This window comes from Poecilia latipinna, unplaced genomic scaffold (assembly GCF_001443285.1).
Source record: "Poecilia latipinna isolate Pla-1442-1.1 unplaced genomic scaffold, P_latipinna-1.0 Scaffold296, whole genome shotgun sequence".
NCBI classification, from domain to species: Eukaryota; Metazoa; Chordata; class Actinopteri; order Cyprinodontiformes; family Poeciliidae; genus Poecilia; species Poecilia latipinna.
The window spans coordinates 277,340-299,588 of record NW_015112912.1 but is presented as its reverse complement, the minus strand read 5'-3'; the positions used below and the strand labels follow the sequence as shown (position 1 = coordinate 299,588).

Sequence of the window (22,249 nt, the reverse complement as noted above, 5' to 3'; positions counted from 1 at the left end):
CTCCCAGGCCTCTGGTAGAGGACCCGAGCTCAGAGGATGAAAGAGAGACCACCCACAGAGGGTGAGAGGGGAATTTTTTTTTTTTATAAATAAAATACAGCTTACAAGATACATTTTTTGATTTATTGTGAATTTTCTCTCAAAATTTTAATACATTCAGTCTTGAATAGACGGACACGCAAAGAAAACATGATTAATACCCATCAGAAGTTTAGGCGGGTCACAATAACCAATAACTAAAAGTTTGACTGACATTAAAAAATTTTCTTGTAGCTTATTAAAACCCACCATTTAAGTAATTTTGTGTATCTTTGCTAAAATATTCAGTTACACTGTCATGTTAGATGCTCAGATTCCTGTCTCTTTTGCTGCTTTTCCTGAGCCTGACCTCTGTTTTCGTTCTGCTTGCAGATCAGGGGAAGTTAAACTAGACTTTTATAGAAAGATCAGGTTACAGAGACACCTCTTTATTATAAATAAAACACATCACTACCTTTCTTTTAATGGTTTCTGAGGCATGCACCGTAGATAACCTGGAGAAAATAGTGTTGGGTCCGTCAGAGCGGGATAAATTACGACTCTGCAGGCACTAATGCATCAGTGTGTGGGAATGTGTGTGGATCAATATCTACAAGGAGATGTGACTATTTCTGTGGATTTTATCAAAAATAATTAAGACAAAATGTTACAGATAAAATCTCAAATCTGCCTTGTTAGTGAAAATGTGTCTGGATGTCTGATTTAGGTTAAACTCAAGTGTAATTTTCTATCAAAACACAAACTTTTGTTGGATTAAATCTTGTCTGTTGGATCCCATTTTGAACATCTAACCTTGTTGCCCTGTATATTGATGCTTTGGTATTTGCACGGTATTCACAAAGTTTGTGAGTGTGTGTGTGTTTCTCAGACTGGGCCATTAAAACACTAACAGGTTTTTAAAAGGTGGGCCCGGTTCTGTCTGCTGACACAACATTCTGTAAACAGGGAAAGCAGATCCATATGGTTTCCTCCTGGATGCATCAGCAGAGACCTTCAGAGAGGAAGACCCACTGAAATAATAACATTCTCCTCAATTATTTCTAATGACGGAGGGCATTTTCCTCAAACTTTATCATAAATATATAAAAAAAGTTAATTTAAGATCAGGAAAAAAAAATTATAGAATAAATTGTTATTTTAACTTGAGACCAATGGAGTTTGAAGTGCTGGGTCCACTAGTCCAAGTTGTTGTTACAGATTTCTGTTCTTTCATCTACAACAGTTTTTGCTTTAATAGAAAACATGATTCAAAACATCATGTTTATTTAATTTGCATAAATACCACAAAACAGAGTGACCTAAATACTTTAAGGATAAAATGCGCAAGATCTGATATAGTTCATTTTACGGATCCAAAGCGTAGATATACAATGATGAATTAAAAGAAAACTTTAATTCAACTTTTAAGAAAAAATAAACTTATAGGACAACAAATAACATGGAACAACAAATGGATAAACATTAATGGGAAAACCCAACAGGCAACAGCAGACAGTGAAAGCCCTGAATGACAGGAGAAACATAGATGATGGGAAACACAAGTAGGTTCAGTAGACCTGAATACTGAGGCAGATATGAGATACGAGAGCAGATTAAACTAATAAGATGAAAAATGGATCAGCTGTGGCAAGCAGGAAAGTTGAGGGAGGAGCGTGATTAACACAGAAGATGAATTGAGACTAAAAGAAACTAGAAAAAAAAAAGAAGAAAAACAGGCCTGGCAATAATCAAAAAACACAAATAAGAAGCAGAATATTAAGACAATGTCTTTCGAAGTGGGAGCCACAAGGGGGCGATAGAGAGGCCTCAAAAAGTTCGTGGAAAGATGAGAAACAAAAAATAAATCCATCCATCCATCCATCCATTTTCTGAACACCCTTGTCCCTCAGTGGGGTCGGGAGGGGTGCTGGTGCAAAAAATAAATAAAACAGAAAAATTATGTATTTTCAATTTCATTTCAGTTATAAACCTGTTTTTCAACATCGACTACAAAATATAAGTAAAAATATATTTTAAAACGTTATTTGACATGTTGATCTTTCTGATTGGCTGCCAGTCAAATTCATCAAGCGGCGTTGCTACTTAAGCTAGCACAGCTAGCTAGCGCGAAATGTAAAGGTTTCTAAAAAGACCGAAGGAAACGTCAACAACGTCAACATGTCAACAACAACAACAACAACAACAACAACAACAACAACAACAACAAAATCCCCCAAAGAATTCATGGCCGACTAAAATCAGAAGACAGGAGGCAGCATTCATACTAAATAAATGTAATAATTACTGAATAGTGAATACAAGTGAGAAAACAAATGCTAAAAGTCAATGTTTCTATATTCTGCAGTATTGTCTGTAGGTTTGCAAATGGGGGCACTAGCCGAAAGCTAATGTTGTTCGAAGGCCATGATGGGAGAAACCCTGCACTAAGAAACATAAAGAAATAAACTAATGTGGCAAAATCTACGAGACAATAATAACCATACAGCAAATCCAAATGGCAATAAAGAACCCAGAAACAATCCGAATAAGAAACAAAAGGAAACCAAAACACAAATACTAAGATTGTGGCAAGAATAATCTAAAAGAAATAATAAATATATATAGAAAAGACCATTAAGATTAAATGATTTGTTTCTGGACATTTGAAGTGCTGCTGCTGTTACACAATAATTCTTCAATAATCAAAATTTAAATGTAACTACTTAGAAAAACAGTAATAGCGCAGGACTGAAATCATAAACATAAGGATCATCTACATTAAAAACAATGAGATTTAATGAACAAAATAGCTGAACAGTTTTTGAAGATCAAGGATTGAGGGAGCTGCTGTCTTTCTCTAAGTATGATAGACTGGTGGAGGACAGGGCTGCCATCTACTGGACCAAATTAGGTATCAGGCCATTAGTACTTTCACTCAACAAGAACAAATGTGGCGTTGAGAGATATAGTTGTAACTTATCTTGTAAAATAATCTACCAGTTCTATATTTATCAATATTGAGCCATTAACTTAAACAAGCTGCTATTTCTTATTGAAAAGCTACTTGCTAGTTAGTTTTGTCTTATTTCAATTGCATAAATATAGACTAAAAATACTTGGTAATATTTTGTGTTGTCTTTTCTTTTTTCCAGTGCACTAACCATTTAAACAAGAGACAGTAAAAGAAGTCTGCATTGAAGTGGTGGAGTAATGAATGGGTTTCCACCTCAGGTGCTCCTACCTGAGCGATGGTACCTGGCTGCACTGGTCGTGCAATGGGAGAGGCAGCTGGGCCGAGAAAGGCGCCGCCTGGCCTCCACTGACAGAGCCGCCATCACTGCTCCCATCCTGCAGCTTCCAGCAAAGATCCAAACGGGTCCCACTCTGAAGGCCTGAACTTTAAAAGCTCAGCGGAGGAGAGAGAACGACCGGGATGGCAGCACCCGATAGTGAAAGAAGGGACTGAAAGGGTGAGAGGTGGAAGAGGCTGGAAGGTTGCCGTCTGTGTGGATGAGAAGCTTTTTGAGCAGCGATATTTGAAAATCTGTTTGAGCTTGAGACTGACTCACAGTGTGACAGAAAGAGATAAAACGGTGGAAGGGATCAAACAGTTTGCAGAGAGCTTCTGACCTTTCACATCACAGGGACTGCAGACCTAACCTTTTCTTTCTGTTTCTGTCGTCTGTCTCTCTCCCTCCCTTCTGGTCGCCTCACAGATACAAGAATCTGACTTCCAACAGAGCCACATTTCCATATTTCTACTAACAAGCATGGCTCCATTCTTCCAGGCCTGGATAAATATGTCAAAGTCTGTGAAATATTCCTTAACAACACCAGAACATTTTTGCTGTTTCTTTTTTGGCTTGAATGTTATATGGGATAATGTGCAAATACAAAGAGTATTTCTTCATCAAAACAACTTTTTTTATTCCAAGATGCTGAAATTCACAACACTGAAAATACAAACTCCTAAAGTGCTGCTGGTTTGTAAAGGTGAGCATTTCACCCAGCATTGCTCCAAAAGTGTTTTCTATAATCAATACAAAGAAATAATCTATTTTAAGATGAGTATAAACTCTACAGGACTCACAGTCTAATGTCACTTGGCTGAAAACAAAAACAAAAATACTTTAAAAAAATTTCTGTTGTGAAACACATTAAATAATCAGCAGAGAGAGAGAGAGAGAGAGAGAGAGAGAAAACAAGAGAGAGGGAGATAGATAGATAGATAGATAGATAGATAGATAGATAGATAGCTAGATAGATAGATAGATAGATAGATAGATAGATAGATAGATAGATAGAGAGAGAGAGAATGTGAGAGAGAGAGGGAGAGAGAACAAGATAAAGGACAAGGACATTTTCATAAATATTAAGGACTTATTTACTTAAAACAAGTCTATTTTAAGAGGATTGCTGAAAAGTTACTTTTACGTTAGCTTGCCTTATTTCAAGTGTACTAAGACATTTGCATTAGAAACTGGACTAAAAATACTTGGTAACATTCTGTGTTTTTGCAGGCTTCTACAGCATATCGAGATGATGAAATCGCTCCTCCATTGACTCGTGATGAAAACCCATCTTTTTGCTTCACCTCGTCTCAACAGGAAGTGCCCTTTCCAAACTCTGTAAACAACATCCCCAGATATTTAAACTTCCTCTTCTATAGCTTCCTACCTGAAATGATCGTCATGGGAGCTCTGTGAGGCTTTTTCTGCTCATGCAATATCTGCCTCTCTCCTTTTACTGCGGTTATAAGCTCCAATTAAACCCAAACTGAGCCTCGCTTCCACTGCAGATAATCTCCGTCTCATGAATCCACCTGATCCGAAGTTCAAAGCAACGTAATTAGAGCAGAAACTTTGGGAAACTTGCTCTTCATCCAACTTCTAAATATTTATCTTTTTCTTTCTTTCATGCTGAAGGCAGAATCCACTTAATGAACCAGTGGAGACCCAACGCAACCACAGCTGGGCTCAATTATGGAGATTTAAACTGGGAATCTGTCAGGAGGACAGACAATGCAGAGAAGCCAAACTTGGCAGGAAGCAAAATAAAACAATTTTCCCTCAGCTAGGAGCATCCATCATCAACTCCTGTCTCCTGCCGTCTCCCTGAAGAGGCGGTGTAAACAGTGGCCCCTGAGGCGTCCTCACCTGTCTCACCAAGGGAGAAACTGGGACAATGGGAGACAGCAGGAGATTTGCACCAGAAAGAACAGGATTGGTGGTGAAAACAAAAAAAATAGACAGGATGAACGGGGAACCAGGAAGAGAAACATCGTGTGTTGATCTGGTAGACTGATGAGAAGACGTGTTTGGGACGATTGGGACAAGACTAGAAAGCTAATAACATCACTGATTTACCTCTGTTTTCTTTCTCATGGTTGAACTTTTCATGATAATAAAAAAAGGATCATTTTTCATCATAAGTACACCACTTTCAACATTTATATGTCTAAAGCCATGAAGGAAGTACTTAAACTCTTAAAAGTACAAACACAACACAGTAAATATTACCAGTTAAATATTATCAAAGTGGTTTTCAAATGTAAAGATTTTCAGATCCAAACAACAGAAACTATGAAACCTTACTTCCTTGTATATTTTTGGATAAGAAATATTATTCTCCATATCTGTAGGATAATGTATTGTTAAAACCCATTAGCAAACTGTTAACATAATAATATTGAACATCGTTTCACATAAATCAGTCTTTCTGGGATTTTGCGATTTTTTTTTGCAATCAAAATCACTAATTTTGTTGTGCTATCTTAGAAATAATTGCAAGAAATTTTGCAATATTTACGCTAATATTTGACAGTAAATGTGACTTTTTTTACTCGTATCGATCACAAACTTTAATTTGACATCAAGGTAGGTTGAGGCAGAAGTAAAAGTTTAAAAATTCAGGTCAGAGTCAGCATCATTTAAACCTGTTGTTTTCGACCATTTTTGCAGAAAATTTCCAATAAACTCCCAATTATGCATCTACACAAAAATACCTGGGGATCTGTTGATTTTGCATGAATTTCCACAATTGGAGAATCATGAAAAACTCAAGGGACTGACTGATGTAATTTGGCAGTATGGAGATAAAAACTGTTAAAATAATATTCTAATGCGTCCCTCTGGAGTCTAGAGGGCCACATAAGAAGCCGCCAGAGGCCAGATTTGGCCCCGTGCCTTGAGTTTGACGTCTGTGTCGTCCAGCTAAGGTCACTCCAGTTTAGCGATAAAGTCTGAAAAAGAGACACAAAATGTGCCAGATCTGTGCTGATGTGTAGAAGAGCAACAACAGCGAAGATTAAAATCAAGACATCTTGAGGATGGAGATTTTGTTTCTGTGTGCAGGGCGATTAAATAAATCCTTTACCACCTTCATTAGTCTTTATCGCACATTTTGGCCAGCGTTTCTGGATTTGGTTGTCTTATCTTCTCTTTAAGATTCTCAATAAAGACTGAGCAGCTGCACAGATGTAGGAAGGTGTGCCAGCAAAGTTCACAGCTTTAGTAGTCACCCATTTGACAGCACAGAGTCTGAATGTGCTGCTAAAAGCTTCTTCCACATGAAGAAACATCAGGACAAACCAGAGGGAACGTGCAGAAGGAAAACACCAAATGTCTCCTTTTGATTCGCTGACCTGTGAGGAGTTTGCCTTCCGGCCTCCTGCAGTGAGCACAGCCTCTAAAATTAGCAGTTTTAGTTAAAAACGCCACAAATACAGATCTGGGAAAAATTAAAAGACCACTTAAAATAATCAGTTTCTCTGATTTTGCTTTTTATAGATATATGTTTGAGTGAAATGAACATTGTTCTTTTATTCTATATAGACGACTGATAACATATCTCGGAAATTCCAAACAAAAATTTAGTATCTATTTGCAGAAAATGAGGGGGAAAAAATACATTTTCTCATTATTTGAGTGCTTTCTGAGCTCAAATAATCCAAAGAAAACAAGATCAAATTCATTTAGAAACAACGATACCAATGTTTTAACTCAGGAAGAGTTCAGAAATAAATATTTGGTGGAATAACCAGGAAGATTTCAGTCGGGTTCAGTGCAGGGGGCTCTTTATTTTTTCCATAGCTGTATATGTGCTACTTTATGCAAAGCTTGAGCTTCTGTAGCGCCCTCTGGTGCTCAAATGCATCAATAGTCAAATAGTTAATGACAAATTTAAGCTTTTACCCTTTTTTATTAGTAAGAAAAAACATAACATCTAGTTCATTAGACCCCATCCGCTTTTGAAGACTGTCAACAAATTTAACTATCTGTAGCTATTTCCTGTCTTGAGAACAGATGTAAAGAATCCACCAACACCAATTGCAAAAAAAGCGTCCAAATATCATCTGCATATGATCCAAGTTTTGTTTACTTTTCTTCTTCCTCAAATCTTGAGCTGCATAAACTTCACATCCTGCATTTTATCAGAGTGGATTGTTTTCTTCCTCATTGGTTTGACCTCTTCACTCCACCATCACCTCCGCCTTTCTTCTGATGCACAGCTTCGTCTCAGAGAAGCTATTTTTAGCTGTTCGTCATTATCGAGTCGAGGGTTTGACGACTGCCAATGCTCAGTCTCCATTTCCTCTGCACCGCTGACCTGAGGAAACAGAGTTCACCTCTCCTTGTAAGGTCCTGCTGTTGTCCTACAACACTGAACAGATTTTATTCAATCTGGAAACAAAGAGCAGCGGATAGAGTAGAACACGAAGGCCCTTTATAATAAGAAAATTGTAAGGAAAACAGAGAAAGAAATGGCACTAGAAACTGGAGAAATAGGAAAAAATACCAAAAAAAAAGTCCAGGAAAAGGAGAAAAACACCAAGACACAGGAAATACTGCAAATTTCAGCTCAAATCAAGGAAAATATTGAAAGAAGACTGAAAGGATCATTAGAAAGAAAGATTAAACAAAGTTTCAGCTATAAACCAATCAGACTATAAATCATGTAGAAGCAGAAATGGACCACTGGATGGAGCACTAAGGCTCCCACAAACCAAGAGTTTGAGTTGTTGAAGCAACAATGAATCCTGATAAATGTTTTACACACTGCCAAAAAAATAAATAAATAAAAAATCAGTTCTCAGGGCTGCATCAATCTCAACCCTTAATATGTTTTTTTTCCTGATTGTACTTTAAAGTTAAGCTTATTCTGATTGAGTGGTTGATTTCTTTTATTAATTCAGCAGGTAATTTATTATCTACAATGAAGTATTAGGGCCATAAGTTTCCACCAAGAAACTCAGAAATTTTGAGAATAATCTCAGAAACTTTCTAGAAAAAAACTCTGAAAGAGTTCCAAAAGTAAAAAAAATTTAAGAAAAAAAAATGGAGATTTTAAGATTAATCTAAAAAAACTAAAGAAAAAATAGAAATTTCTGAGTTTGAAAAGTCAAAAATTATTAGAAATACATTCAGATTTTTTTTTTAGAAAAAATGCAGAGGATGAGACAATTTTTCAACTTTGAAACTCAGAAATTTCCTTGTTTTTTCTAGAAAATTTCTGAGATGAAGCTAAAAATTTCAGAGATATTTGGCAGAAATGTACTTCTCTTTTTATTTTTATTTTCTATATGCCATGTCCCTAATATGCATCTTAATTCACTTCAAAACACTTCAGCAATTTAAACAACGTGACGTAAAAAGGTCCAGGCAGAAGCACAAGGCTTATAATTAAACTAAACCACAATAATTATATAAAAAGCACAAAGTATAAAAATTACTAAACAGAAACATAAAAGGAAAGAAAACAAAAAACAACACAATTTAAAGTTATTTGCCATGCTTAATTTAAGCAAATATTTTCTTTACATATTTTTTTGAAAACTCATAAATCCATGCTTTTATCATTGCTTAAATTATTTCCAATGACAGGAAAATACATTTTATTTATCTATTTGTTTAGTCCTTTAAATGCCATTTTTACTGTTCTCTTAAAGATTATTATAATACTCGTTACAGAAGTATTTTCATATATATTTATATATTGTCTATACTTGTTCTCAATTTCAGTCGTTCTTATTTTTATGAATTTCTTGTATGAAAGGTTTTTCTTTTTACATACTCTTCATCATCCCAGACTTTTCATTGTATTTTTCTTTAAACCAACACTTTCTAATGGGGCAATATTTACTGTATAGCTCAGAAAACCTAAATAAAAAAGCATCTTAGGCCTGTGTCTTCAACATATACTTCAGGAAATGTTTTATTACTTAATAATTTTATCACAGTAACGTCAAAAAACGTGTCTAACTCAGAATAATCTTCTGATTTGTTTGGCTTTAGGGATGGAAAGTGTGTCTGTTTGTGTCAGCAGCAGAAAGGACCACCCTGAACAAAAAGAGGAAGATGTGGAGGGAATGCTAACGCTCTCCCAGCACATCTGATAGATGAGAGTGTGCAGCTCAATGATCTCCTGATACTTGACCCTGAGGTTTTCTGCCAGACACAATAAGTCAGTGGAGCCCACAGGGTCTCCATCCATCCGATCGGGTCGACAATCAATCCGAACGCGCTCCATACGACCAGCTGCTGTGGATTCATTCGTGTCATTCTCACCCGCTCTCTTTCCCGCTCTGTTTTCTCACCTTTGTCCTGTGGCTGTGTGCTGGCGATGATCCATTTCACCAGGCAGCACTTCATCAGAGCTTTCCTGGAGAACCTCGGCTTCTGCCACTTCCCAGAGTTCTTCACCCGGCTCGGCGCTGGATCCACGCCGTTCGCATCTCCCAGAAGGCTGCCGTCCACCATCTTGCCGTCCGCCTGGATGGAGGAGAGGAAAGAGGGAAGTTCAGATCAACGCAGAAACCCATGAGGACTAATTTACACAAAGCAGAAAAAGAAATCTGCTTCTTATTAAGTTTTGTGATTTTATATTTTATATATTTCTTTAATTGCTTTGTTAAACTTAAAGGTTATGCTTCCTTGGACAGGTTAGGATAGGTCTATGGGCTAAATAAAACACGTCCATTACATTTTTTTTAGTTTGTTTAGATGAGTAGATTTTGAGCTCCTTTCAATATGAGCTGTTTTAGAGTCTCTTGTCACTTTAAATCCAAATAAACTGCTGCTGGCCACGCCCCCTAACTCAACGTTTACTCTCACACATGAAAACAACCGTACATCTTTGAAAAGCATTAGTAGAGCCTCCTGCACAACCAACAAGAACCCAGCACGGGGTTTCTGGGTGGTAAGTCAACAACAAACCATTTGTCTTTTCCAGCAGCCATTGTACACAGCATAAAGCGGTTAAGCCAGCTGACCAAACGTCCTTGAGTTCTGTTTGGGTTGCGAGGTGACAGGCGGAGCTCAGCTGCGGTTGCTAGGTAACGGCACAGTGCCCCCTGAGTTTGATTTAAAATCCAGGAGGTATTTGAAACGGCTGGGTGTTTTCTTTAAGCTCTTGGGCTGCTTTTTGGAAAACGTTGAGACAAAAATGGAAGTGCAAAAATGTGCAAAACGTGAATTTTGCCTTGAAATTTGTCAGCAATTTCTTGTTTTTTAAATAGTGACAACCCTTCACAAAATTGTAAGAAACAGAACAATTTTCCACTCCATGCCCTTAATAGTTCAGGTACTGAACTTAAAATGCGTGAAAAGTCAAGACAAGTTCAACAGATTTGCTGTTTGGATGCAAAACGCAAATATTTAAATCATGACTTCTGCATAGTTTTGCATATAAACTCTAAATCAAACTGGACCTTTTTATTGTTGTTGAACAGAAACGGAACAGTGTTGCTACAAAAACCGGCAATAATCAGTACGTTTGATGAAAATAAACCTTAAAGCTGCGAGGACCTTTAAATATTTTTTTCTACAGTATTTTTATGCAACACCAACCCATTGCAGCTCATTCATATTCTGCATTTCTTCAGAGAAAACAAAACTTTTCAGTTTCTCATTTTCTAATCCGAACACTGATTTGGTGTGGTGAGAATGACCTAAACTTTCCAGAAGCCACATTTAGCTGCTCCTGCTGAGATCGTGCATAGCAAACACATTTATTCAGAGATGGAAGATGAAAGAGGGGGAACACAGAGCAAACAGCAGCTCTGTTTGTTCTGCTGGAAGGAGAGGAAAGAAAAGGATGATTGAGGAGAAGCGAACGGCGGAGGCGGGAGGACGGAAACGAACACAAACGCAAACAGTGGGGATGTTTAATGGCTATTTGATCCCTCGGGAGTCCGATCATGCAAATGCCTCTCTGGAAGGTAGAAAGAGAGAGAAAGCAATGGGATGCTGGAAGGTTTCTCGAAGAACCAAAGTCAAGTCGTATAATGAATTGCTGACTGTCAGAGGATGGTAAGACAGAGGAGTCGAAGGATTTGTTTTGATGGAGGAATCTTGGACTATTTCTGTGCTGCTTTGACAACGTGAATGCATCAGCATTCAGTGTCTTCTAAAAAGTATTTACACCCTTTACATGAGTGTCACATTAGAAGCACAATGCTATATGCAACACATATTACGTGTTATTCAGCAATCACGTTAAATCCCAATAAAACACAGAGATGTTTGTGACTTTAATGTCTCAAAATGTGAAAAACTTTGAGCTATCTGAATATTGTATGAGCCAGTATAAATAACACAAACAGACAGACCTGAACTGACTCATAACGCAGCGACAGCGCATCAAATTGGAAAGAGACGGCTGAAAATACTCCATTTAGCCACTAATCTAATAAAGTGCACCAAGCGGAGGGGAGTAATCTGAAAGCACATCAAAACTCACTTCTTTGAAGGATTAAATGAAAAGCCAGGATAGTTTCTGATGCGACTTTTCTGTGACACTCTGAAACCAAAACTCTGACAGACGCAGAGTAAACAAAAGGAAATTCAAAGCTGCATCAGTTGTTTATTCATGGGCTGCTGAACACGGCGGAGTTCTCCCAATCACAGCTCACATGCTCCCATTTCAAGCTTCTCTTCTGCTCCTTAATGCTCCAGCTGGCCCTGACCTGCGGCTGAAGAGTCTGAACAACAGCCTCTGAAACGCACACTAACTCACAGCCACCCCGGCCCGTAAGGCAGAACAAACAGCCGTGACTCTGCAAGCAAACATAGAGCACAGACACAGTATTATCCTCAGCTGTAAATTATGAAGGATCAGCCGCCGAATAAATGTTGGTTTACATGAAGCATAAACTTTGGCCGCATTACATGATGCTACTCAAAACACAGAGACGTTTGGGGTTGATCTAAAAAATCGACACTGCAAAAACACAAATCTTACCAAGGAGTTTTGGTGTAATTCCTAACACACCTTAAAAAAGACAAAACTAATTTACAGGTAACTTTTTCAGGGAGTTAAAGAAACTAGTTTTAAGTCAATAATTCCTTCATCATATTGATGAAAAAGAACTTGTTCTACTGGCAATTTACTTCACTTTTATGTTATAAATGAAATAATCTGCTAATGTAACAAGTATTTTTTCATCAATATGAAGGAATTATTGACTTAAAGCAAGCTTCTATATGTTGCTGAAAAGTTACTTATAAGTTGGTTTTGTCTTGTTTCATTTTGCACTAGAAACAAGTGCAAATGCAAACAAGTGCATGGTAAGATTTTGTGTTTTTGCAGTGTAAAGATGTAGACTAAACTTCCAGTCTTTATTGAGAGGTTAACAAACTCCAGAATCAATATTTACTGTGGGAAAACTTTGCCAATGAAGCACGCAGCCCAACATGTCAGAGCCTGAGGGAAAGCCACTGAAAATACCACGAGAATCTGAACTTGACCTGCTTCTGAACATTTTGATCTGTTTTTAGCTCTTTACTGGCCTGCCCAATCAACTTGATATAATTTTGGTTTATTTGCTCCTGACTCCGATGCGTCTCCTCATGTGGTGATCTATTTATGTGATTCGAGGTTGAACCATTTTTAATGCGATTCCTCCATTGAGGTCAGTTAATCAGGAGAGACCCTAAGGATGTTTTCACACCTGAGAGTCCAGCAGACTCTGATTGATTGGTGACCAAAATATTTGTTACATTTTCAGGTTTGTTGTCTCCACAGTTCGGCAGTAACTAGTTACATTTGCAGTTACATTTACTTGAGTAACTTTTTTGAAAAGATGTACTTATAGAAGTATTTTTACGACACTGTACTTTTAACTTTTACTTGAGTAATTTATGAAGTATTTCTACTCTTACTTGAGTAAAATGTCTGGATTTTCTACCCAATGAATGAAGAACAAACATGTTTGAACCAAAATTCACCAAACACACACCTGCAGTTTTTGTTAAAGTTTCGTAAGTTTAATATTTAAATAAACTGATTTGTAAACATTATTTTTTGCTTAATTTTGTTATTTTTAGCTACTTAGATGAATTATTGTCATTTTGGTCCTTAAAATACTAAAATTTCCACTTAACTTTATAATTTGGTCTGTCTGATGATGTAATTTCTAAATATTAAATTATCTATCTGTTACCTGAATTTTTACAAATACTTTTTACTCTTATTTGAGTATAATTCTTGGGTACTCTGCCCACCTTCGCCTGATTATCCAAACATAAGGATAAGAGGAGAAACATCTTTAGAAACAATAAAAGACATCAAATGGACTTCTACTTTAGGGATGATATTATCTAGATGACTGAGAATCATCATCATCATCACAGTTAATTTCTCTTAAAATCTAAAAAAAAAGAAAAAAGTTTTCATTTCTGAATGTTAAATCTTGACAGCTTTTAATATTGGCTAATAAGCGAAGGGTTTATGATGAGCATATGATGTCCTGCTCACACAAAACAGTGATTTATATAAAATAAGACAAAGTGACATTTAGAGCTTTGTTGCCAAAATGCTTTGTTCAGTTTCCATTACTGTGAGATTATAGCAGAACCGAAGACCCCAAAGAAGAAGAGTTTATTCACGGCAAGATGATTAGTTTGAACTAAATTAAACTTTTAGTTCAGTTTTGGAGATGTTTGACCTTCCAAACTGTCACGATTTGAGGTGTAAAGTACAAAACTTGACTTGTTGGACTGGAAAAACCTTTTTCCTGCTCTCAGTTCAATCAGACTGATCTGTCGTGAAAATCAGAGATGCTCTAATTGATCCACTGGGTTACATTTAACAAAACCCAGACCACACACAGAAAGGAAAACAACAGCCATTTCATTAGCACCTCACATTAATATTTATTATGTCTCCTCCCTCTGGATGTCTGCATAGCTCCGTCCTCAATTACTCCATCTCATCACTTCCCCATTCTTTCCAATTTATTTCTCTGTCAATCACTCCTTCTTCTGCTCTCCTCCTCGTAGGGCTTCCTCTCCCACCATAACGTCACCTGTCACCAGACTGCAGGACAGGTGAAGCAAAGCAGGATCCATGGGAGACTCTGCCTCTGCAAGCATGTGTGTGCTTTAACAATGCAGAAAAATGAGACGAGGAACACAAGGAGGAGCAGCGAGTGACAGAGAGTGACAGCACAAAGGAAGAAGAGCAGCGCATACAGCAGCCAGAAAAAGATAAAAACGTATACACAATCCAGGATCTCCAGCAGTGGTTTTATATCTCTATTGTGTAGGAAATTACGCAATAAAGTTTGCTTATTTTGTTGCCACAATGTGTGCAGCAACAGCAAGTTGAAATAAACAGCTAGAAATAAAAAAAGATCCATCCATTTATTGTCTACACAGTGAGCTTCTGCCTCATAGATTATCTTCTACTGAACCCCTTCAGACTAGCGGCAGCAGCAATGAGCAGACACCTGGTGGAACTGAATGTTTGCTGAGCTTATCAAACAAACTACTTCACAGTCCAACACTCTTAAGAACGGCTGTAAATGGCATAGTAAAGGAGCATTGTTCTGATCAGGAGTGGAAGGTTCTTAAAGAGACAGAGACCCAATTTCAAGGCCTTAAATTGTGAAGTTACATTTCTTTTAAAGGGGACTTATGCAAAATTAAAATTTAGCACATTTTTATTCTTCCATTTGGGCCTCTACTGCTTATAAAAACAGCCTAAGCACAAACAAAACACATCCATTATTTTTTTTTGCAACAAGTTAATGTGTTTTGGTGTCTGGAAAATGAACTTTTTCCCGATGGTTAAGTCACATCTGACGGGCATTGCGGTGTTACCTAGCAATCCTGGCCAAGCTCACTCGGTCACCTAGCAACCTAAGATGAGTTTAAGGAAATTTAGTCAGCTGGTTTAATTTAATTTAATTTCCTTTTAATTTTCCAAAGGGAAATATTAGTTTTATGCACTGTACAATGGCTGCTGGAAAAGACATTTTTTTGTTTTTGACTTACCATTCAGAAACCATTTATTGCATTCATGTTGGTTGTGCAGGAGGCTCTACTTAGGTTTTTTAAAGATGTTACATGTTTAATTAAAATGAGCTCTATAATTTCCATTCCGATGATTAATATTTTGTCAAAGAGGAATTTTGTTCATAATCCATTTTATTATGGTGTCCATTGTTTGTAGTTCTTATTTTCTTTCTATGTATTGTTTTTGTTTGTGATTTATTTTGTATTTTTAAAATGCCTTCTAGCTGCAGTGTTCTGCACAAAATTTAAATTTGCTAGTCTTTGAGAAAGGACATTATTATTATGTCACTATCAAATGGTCTGAAAGAACAAATTTATCATTTAGCTCAATCATTTCTGAGACAATTTATCATCCAGTGAAATTTATAATAGTGAAAGCTCAGGTGTACTGCCACTGTTATGCTATTATCATTATTGAAAATGATCTCAAAACAACAATATTATTGATTATCAGGACAATATATCAACCAGTGAAATTAGTTATTGTGACAGGCATATATAGAAATCACGACCAAATAAGTTTTTTTAAATAAAGACCAAAAACAAATCAGTCAGTATTCCACAGAAGAAAAGGATCACAGATGCTAGAAGATGGTTGGAGACAGTCTGATGAGATGTTGGAAATAAGCCACCGTTTGGCTCCAGCTGGCTGCACATAATTTCAAACAGACCTGTGACCTTTATTTTAAGTTGATGTAAATATCATGATTTCTCTATATGTTCTTGTGATGACTCAGAGTTCAGTCTATACAGCTGATGGTCGAGAGCCGAGACTATTTGTGTCCTGAGCGATTGGGCCTCTCAGTGTGGCTGTCAGTGCGGATCAGCGCAGCGTCTGTGGGAGGATAGCACATCCATATGGACCGCATGCTGTGTGTGTTTGCGTGTGCTCGGCTGTGACGGACACAGAGTGTGTGTTGCATTGATGTTTGAGCCTTCATGGGGAGACAGACTTAATTCTCTGAGGAGGCTCTGAGCTCCGGTGGAGCGACTTTTCAATTAACAACTGTTCCTCCTCTTATCTCTTTAACACACTCACACAAATCAAATCGCCCTCTTTTAGCTGGTAATTTCTCATTATATTGGTCAGATTTTAAATAATTTTTAATACAACTATGTGTGGGAGTGTCAACTTTACAGCTTTATATCAAGTTTTAGACCTTAATATGTATATTTTACTTTAAAGAAACATAATTTTTATTTTCTGCAACCTAATTTAATGTAGGTAAAATCTATCACCATTCTTATTTTTGGCAAAAAAGTTTGAAATATCTTTTAATTTAATATTTATCTTCAGGAGTTTAAAGATGCTTAGAGCAAATTGTAGCCAAACTCGGCAAGAAGTAAATCTTAATGTGATTTTTTTTTAATTATTTGCAGTAAATTTTTAGAGTCAGGGTATTAAAGTGCAGCTCGGGGGCATTTATGTGACTTGCACTGAATTCAGCAATGGTACAAATATGGCATGCCAGCACAACCAGTTGATTCAGTTGGAAACTTTTTAAATAGATTTTAATATCTTTTTAAATTGAAAAATGTTTCTTTCAACAAAAACGTTTTTGTCTTTTCTTAATCATGTATTTTTGTTTGATTTGTTCTCATTTGTTTACTTAGGAAAAATGTTAATATGTTTTTAACGTATTTAACAAAATGATTTAGAGAAAAACACAGAAACACTTGAAGACCAGAAGTTTGATGACATATCAAACTTAAATTTAAAAGTATCGGTATTGATATCGGTATCGGTATCGTTATTCGGCCCTGTAATTATTTGGTATTCATGCTCCTAATGTGTTCAAACTTCCTTGAACTTTGTAACTGGCAGCCATCTTGGCAGGCAGTTGCTATGGAGTTGCTATTGCAACAAACAAGCCACAAGCTTGGAGCCAGCTCTTACCTCTTTCTTAACTAACTTATAAACAATATAAGTACATTACAACTATTCATCAATTACAGTTTTTGAGTACTCTGCCCACCTCTCTGTAATACTCAGGTAAATATCAGTGATATTTACTGTAGTACTTACAAACTAAATAGCAAAAGTAGCTTAGCTAACGTAGCTTTTACATGCTACGTATTTTCTTTTTGTTGGTCTGATAGCCATGGGTCCGCCATCTTGACGCGTCCGGTTCAGAGCTGTGTATTGGATCAATACCGAAATATGCAATATCGCACACTCCTACCATGAAGAGCATCAAGACGAAAAAACAAAAAGAAAACTCTGTAATGGTTTATAAACTAAATAGATTACTAAGTTTACTGGCAATCTGTTTCTGCTACAGCAGACAGCTCTTCTGATGTGGGTTCTGCTGAGCCCATCCACTTATAGGATAAAGTTACTGGAACTGTTCAATTATTTAATGAGTCTAAATTTGCCAATCACTCCACCTATTTAACAGGTGGGTCCCACAGACGAGGTGTCAGCTGCATAACAAAGCCGTCTGTCCCTGCAGTCAGTCTGTCTGCATGCCGTCACTGATCTGAGCAGGTCGGCAGAGTGAGGCCTTCCTGAGGAAACAGGCACCATTAGGAAAGATCAGCCTGAAGCCAGGTACCTGTCAGGAGTGACACAACACTGCAAAAACACTAAATCATAACAACTTTTGTCCAGTTTCTACTGCAAATATTTTCACTTTAAACAAGACAAGTAACTTTTCAGCAAGATATGTATATATAATCTTCTTTTAAGTTAATAATTCTTAAACATAAAATACAAAAGGTTTTCACTTGTTTAAATTTGAATTTTAAATGTTATAATTTTGAATGTTATGTTTCATTAACTCTAAGCAGAAAATCATCAAAATGAACAGAAATAAAGCCTTTTAAACACCAGCCGTGCCCCAAGTAAGGCAGTGAAGTCAGTTTTCTTCTGACTGGTACCGACATCAGAACATCACTTTGTTGCAAGAGAGAAAATAAAATTTGTTACTTCTCTTTCGGTTTTATTCCTGAAGAGACATCTGAAGCAGGGAGTGTAGCTTTTGAACAGAAATTGAAGATATTTGTGCAAAGGACATCAAGTCTGAGCTGGAAAATGACTTTGGAGGGAGAGCAGAGCATATTTGTATGATCTATCTTCCAAGAAGTCAAAACTTCCTGCACAGTGCAGTATTTGTCAGAGGCTACCCCCAGAATTTGAACACTGAGCATTTGGAGGATCAGCTGAGGAATCAGAGTAGCATTAATGTTTATTAAATTAATGAATTATTAAGTTGCCAATATATCTTGTTTCTGTCAGTAATCCAATAGAATATTTAACATCGGGAGGTTTAACAATGTTTTCATGGATGAAACCAACATATTTGTAGGTTGCTATATAGAAATACATTTGCCGTACCTCTGATGCTCCATTTAAGAAGGATCCAACTCAACGTTTACACTCGCACATGAAAAAGGCTGTGAACAGATGCACAATTATCTGAAAAGCATTAATAGAGCCTCCTGCATAACCAACAAGAATGCAGGAAATGGTTTCTGAATGGTAGGTCAACAACAAAACACTTCTCTTTTCCAGCGGCCATTGTACAGTGCATACAACGGTAAAACCAGATGACTGAACATCCTGCAGCTCGGCTGGGGTTGCTAGGTAACGGTGCATGGTTGTGCTTTAACAATTGGGAGATTTTTGAAACATTTTATTTTCCAGACTTATTTGGCAATAAGTTAAAAAACATTAACTTATTGCCAAAAAACAGCTGGGTGATTTTTCTGAGCATTTGGCTGTTTTTAGAAATGGCAGAGCATAGCAAGGATAACAACATGCAAAATATGAATTTTGCATAAAACATCCCCTTTAAAGGAGAGAAGAAGCGAGATCAAATAAAACTGATTTAGTTTCCAGCATAAACTGAGTATTTTTCATCCTGAAGATCTAGTGCATTACTAATGTTTTAAGACGGGGGAAATTCAGCTTCGCCTTCTCTGACAGCCCCTCTCATGCCGCTGAAATTGGGTCAGAATGAGAAAACAACTGCTCATTATATTATTTAAAATAACTGAAGTGAGTCAAGCACTGGAAACACGAGGCCCTTGGATGCATCACAGCAGGATTCAATTCAAACACCTGCATGTTGACAGTCAGCCAGAGGAGAAAACTATAAATGTTTCAAGCTTGTTTTTAATGCAAACTTCTAATAATGACTCCAAACTGCAACAATTTTTAAACTATGATTTACATAATACTGAAAAAAAGAAAAAAAAACTTCACCAGTCAAAACAAATTAAAGTAAAATTACCTGTTGGCTGACTGAGGTGAAGCAGATGAGTGCAATTTAACCCTAATAATATATTCTTACAGCCTTACTTGAACCACTAGTGCATTACTAACAGCTGCCTGTATTTATACATATTTAATATATTTTCATGTATAATAAAGAAACACAAAACTCTTTGAAATTAAATATATAATTTCCTCTGTTACTACGTTTCGCAGCGATTGTTTATTTGAGTACAGTACATAAAGTGTGTCGACGTAATTGTGTCTAGTAATATTTGCACAACTTTCCCAGTCTGAGGTTTGTGGAATTTTTAATCCGTGCTCTCAATGCTACTCTGGAAATCAATCTGACCTCCTTCACATTCTGACTGCTCAGTGCATCCAGTATGATTCTTAGTATGAGCCGGATATGCATCAACAGGCATCTCAGCTGCATTATGACAGGAAGTAGCTGGAAGTCATTTGGCAACAATATAGTCTAGCAATATAGTCTAGAAGAATTGGAGGATGAACACAAATTGGTCAAAATGGACATCTGAGAGAAAAAAAGACGACAATCCAGAGATTAAAAACCAAAACTGCAAAGTAGAGCTGTGTGTCGGATACTTCAGGTTCCCTACAGAAAATAGGAAAAATATCCGTCCATCTATCCATCCATGTTATTTATTTATAGATGATTTAATAATCACTAAATAGGTATTTACAGGGTTCTAACATAATTTGTAGAACTGCCATTCCCAAATTCTCACCACTTAAAAAAAGAAAAGAAAAAAAAAAAAACCTTGTATGGAATATTTTAATAACTGATTTTAAAATGGGCTTAAAATGACAAAGACGCCTGCAAAGATTAATCTGGAAATACTTGAAATTTGGCCATAAAAAGTGAGTTGGATCCCTGAATCCAGTGGTCATAATGTTATGTTGAGTTTATCATATCATTTATCATGATTTTTTTTTTATTTACCGTTGTCTTGATAAACTTCAATTAATGATATTAAATAATAATAATAATAATAATAATAATAATAATAATAATAATAATAATAATAATAATAATAAAAACCCTGAAAGTATCTTTGGGTTTTTAAAACTAAAAACTCCATTTGTTCCACAAGAGTTTCAATAAATATCAGTAAATTTAAAAAAATAATTTTTTTTAAATGTGTGCAGCTTTGTGACTTAAATGCCGCTTCCTAAGTGGCATCCAGAACAGCATTTGTTTTGTGGCATGAATGCTGTGCCATGCAGTCACAGCCATACAATAAATCATAAATAGTCATCACAATCACTCATAATTTTTTATTATCACGATAGAATCACAAGATATTGCGATAAAATTCTAAGTCCATATCTGCCCCCCACCCCTTTTCCGATATGAAATAATTCCTCTGTTAGCGATTTATGCGCAAAAGGATTCCGAGATAAAAAAAGATGCCAGAATTAGCTGCCTCCTTTAAAAAAAACAACAAAAAAACAAAACAAAACAAAGATGTAATCTGAATCTTGTAACAGGTTGTACCTGATTTCCATCTCAGAGAGAGAAACCTTCAAAAAACTCAACCAGAGTGGATTAACGAGCGGCGCTTTGCGAGGCGCAGAGAACCACTTTGAGCCTTTTTACATTCCAGTCTGCTCGATCCAGACTCTGCTCGTTGTTGGGGACTGATCTCCCAACCTGCTCCCCCGAGCCAGGAGCAAAACACGCACACGCATGATTTCAGACACATAATTCCAATCTCTCCTTGCTGCTCAATAAGGACTGGAGGCGCACACGTTACCAGCAGCTTTGAAGACACGCGTGACGCTCGGAATCACGAAGAAAAAGTGGCCACGTAAAAAAAAAAGAAAAAAAAAGCCTGGACTTAAGAGAGGAAAAGTCACGGTGATGCCGAGTGACACTTGGTGTCCGCAGGGTTTGCGCTGCGCGCAAAACGAAGCGTCTCCTCCACATGCAGCTTCCAGCTGAGCTGCAATTACATAACTTCACTAAGAAACTCCGCTTTGGGCAAAAACTGGCACCAAACGAGCTCCAAGAGATCACGGAGGGATGCAGGGACACGACGAAAAGCAGCAAGAAGCCAACAAGTAGCACAAGTGAGCAAACAGAAATTCAACTATTGCATTTTCTGGAATTTTCCGTCTACAACAGACAAGATTTTATTTTATAAAATAAGAATATTAAAGATGTTTGAGACCTACCTGCATGGTGTTTTTTCCCAGAGAGATTCCCGTGGAGAGTGTGTCCTCTTTGCGCGGAGCCTAAATCTGACTGTCGCTCCTCTGGATGCGAAGGAATGTGTGCACACACACATTTAACCACGCACACACGCACACGCACTCACACACAGGGATTCACGGAGAGGGTGGGGTGCAGCAGGGAGCGGCTACAGAGGACACAACTGGACATCCATATTTTAGAGACGTGGGGAAAGCCACCAAACTGCCTGTGGATTTATTTATCCAACAAGTTAACCTGTAACATCTGGGCAGATGTGCAACATTAACCCTCACAGCTGGACTGGTGCAGCTGCTTCTCTTTAAATGAGATTAATGTGGTACTTTCTCCATCTTTAGAGATTTCCCTCACTGTGTGGTGCTCAGACTTTTATATCACACACTTATTGGCACTTTGCAGCTTAATGGAGGTTAATAAGATCTCACTACTGATTTCATTAAAGACTTCAACATCAGCTTCAGAGAGATCATTAGCTAACACTTT

The 22,249-nt window shown here is 37.1% G+C and overlaps 1 protein-coding gene across 6 annotated transcripts in view; it reads right to left on the bottom strand.

Moving 5' to 3' along the window:
* Positions 1-21,838, bottom strand: part of kcnip3a (Kv channel interacting protein 3a, calsenilin) — a 53,904-nt gene extending 32,066 nt beyond the window's left edge. For 2 of the 6 annotated variants that reach the window (XM_015034354.1, XM_015034355.1), the window contains exons 1-2: positions 21,730-21,838; positions 9,614-9,788 (exon numbers count right to left, since the gene is read on the bottom strand). In XM_015034354.1, the coding sequence (XP_014889840.1) occupies positions 9,614-9,788; positions 21,730-21,735 (181 nt within the window). In that variant the 5' untranslated portion in view covers positions 21,736-21,838. Of the gene's footprint in view, positions 1-3,259; positions 3,513-9,613; positions 9,789-17,702; positions 17,823-21,308; positions 21,328-21,729 lie in introns of those variants that run through there. The other 4 variants (XM_015034361.1, XM_015034363.1, XM_015034359.1 and 1 more) reach the window with 3 other exon arrangements.
* Between the last annotated feature and the right edge of the window lie 411 nt (positions 21,839-22,249).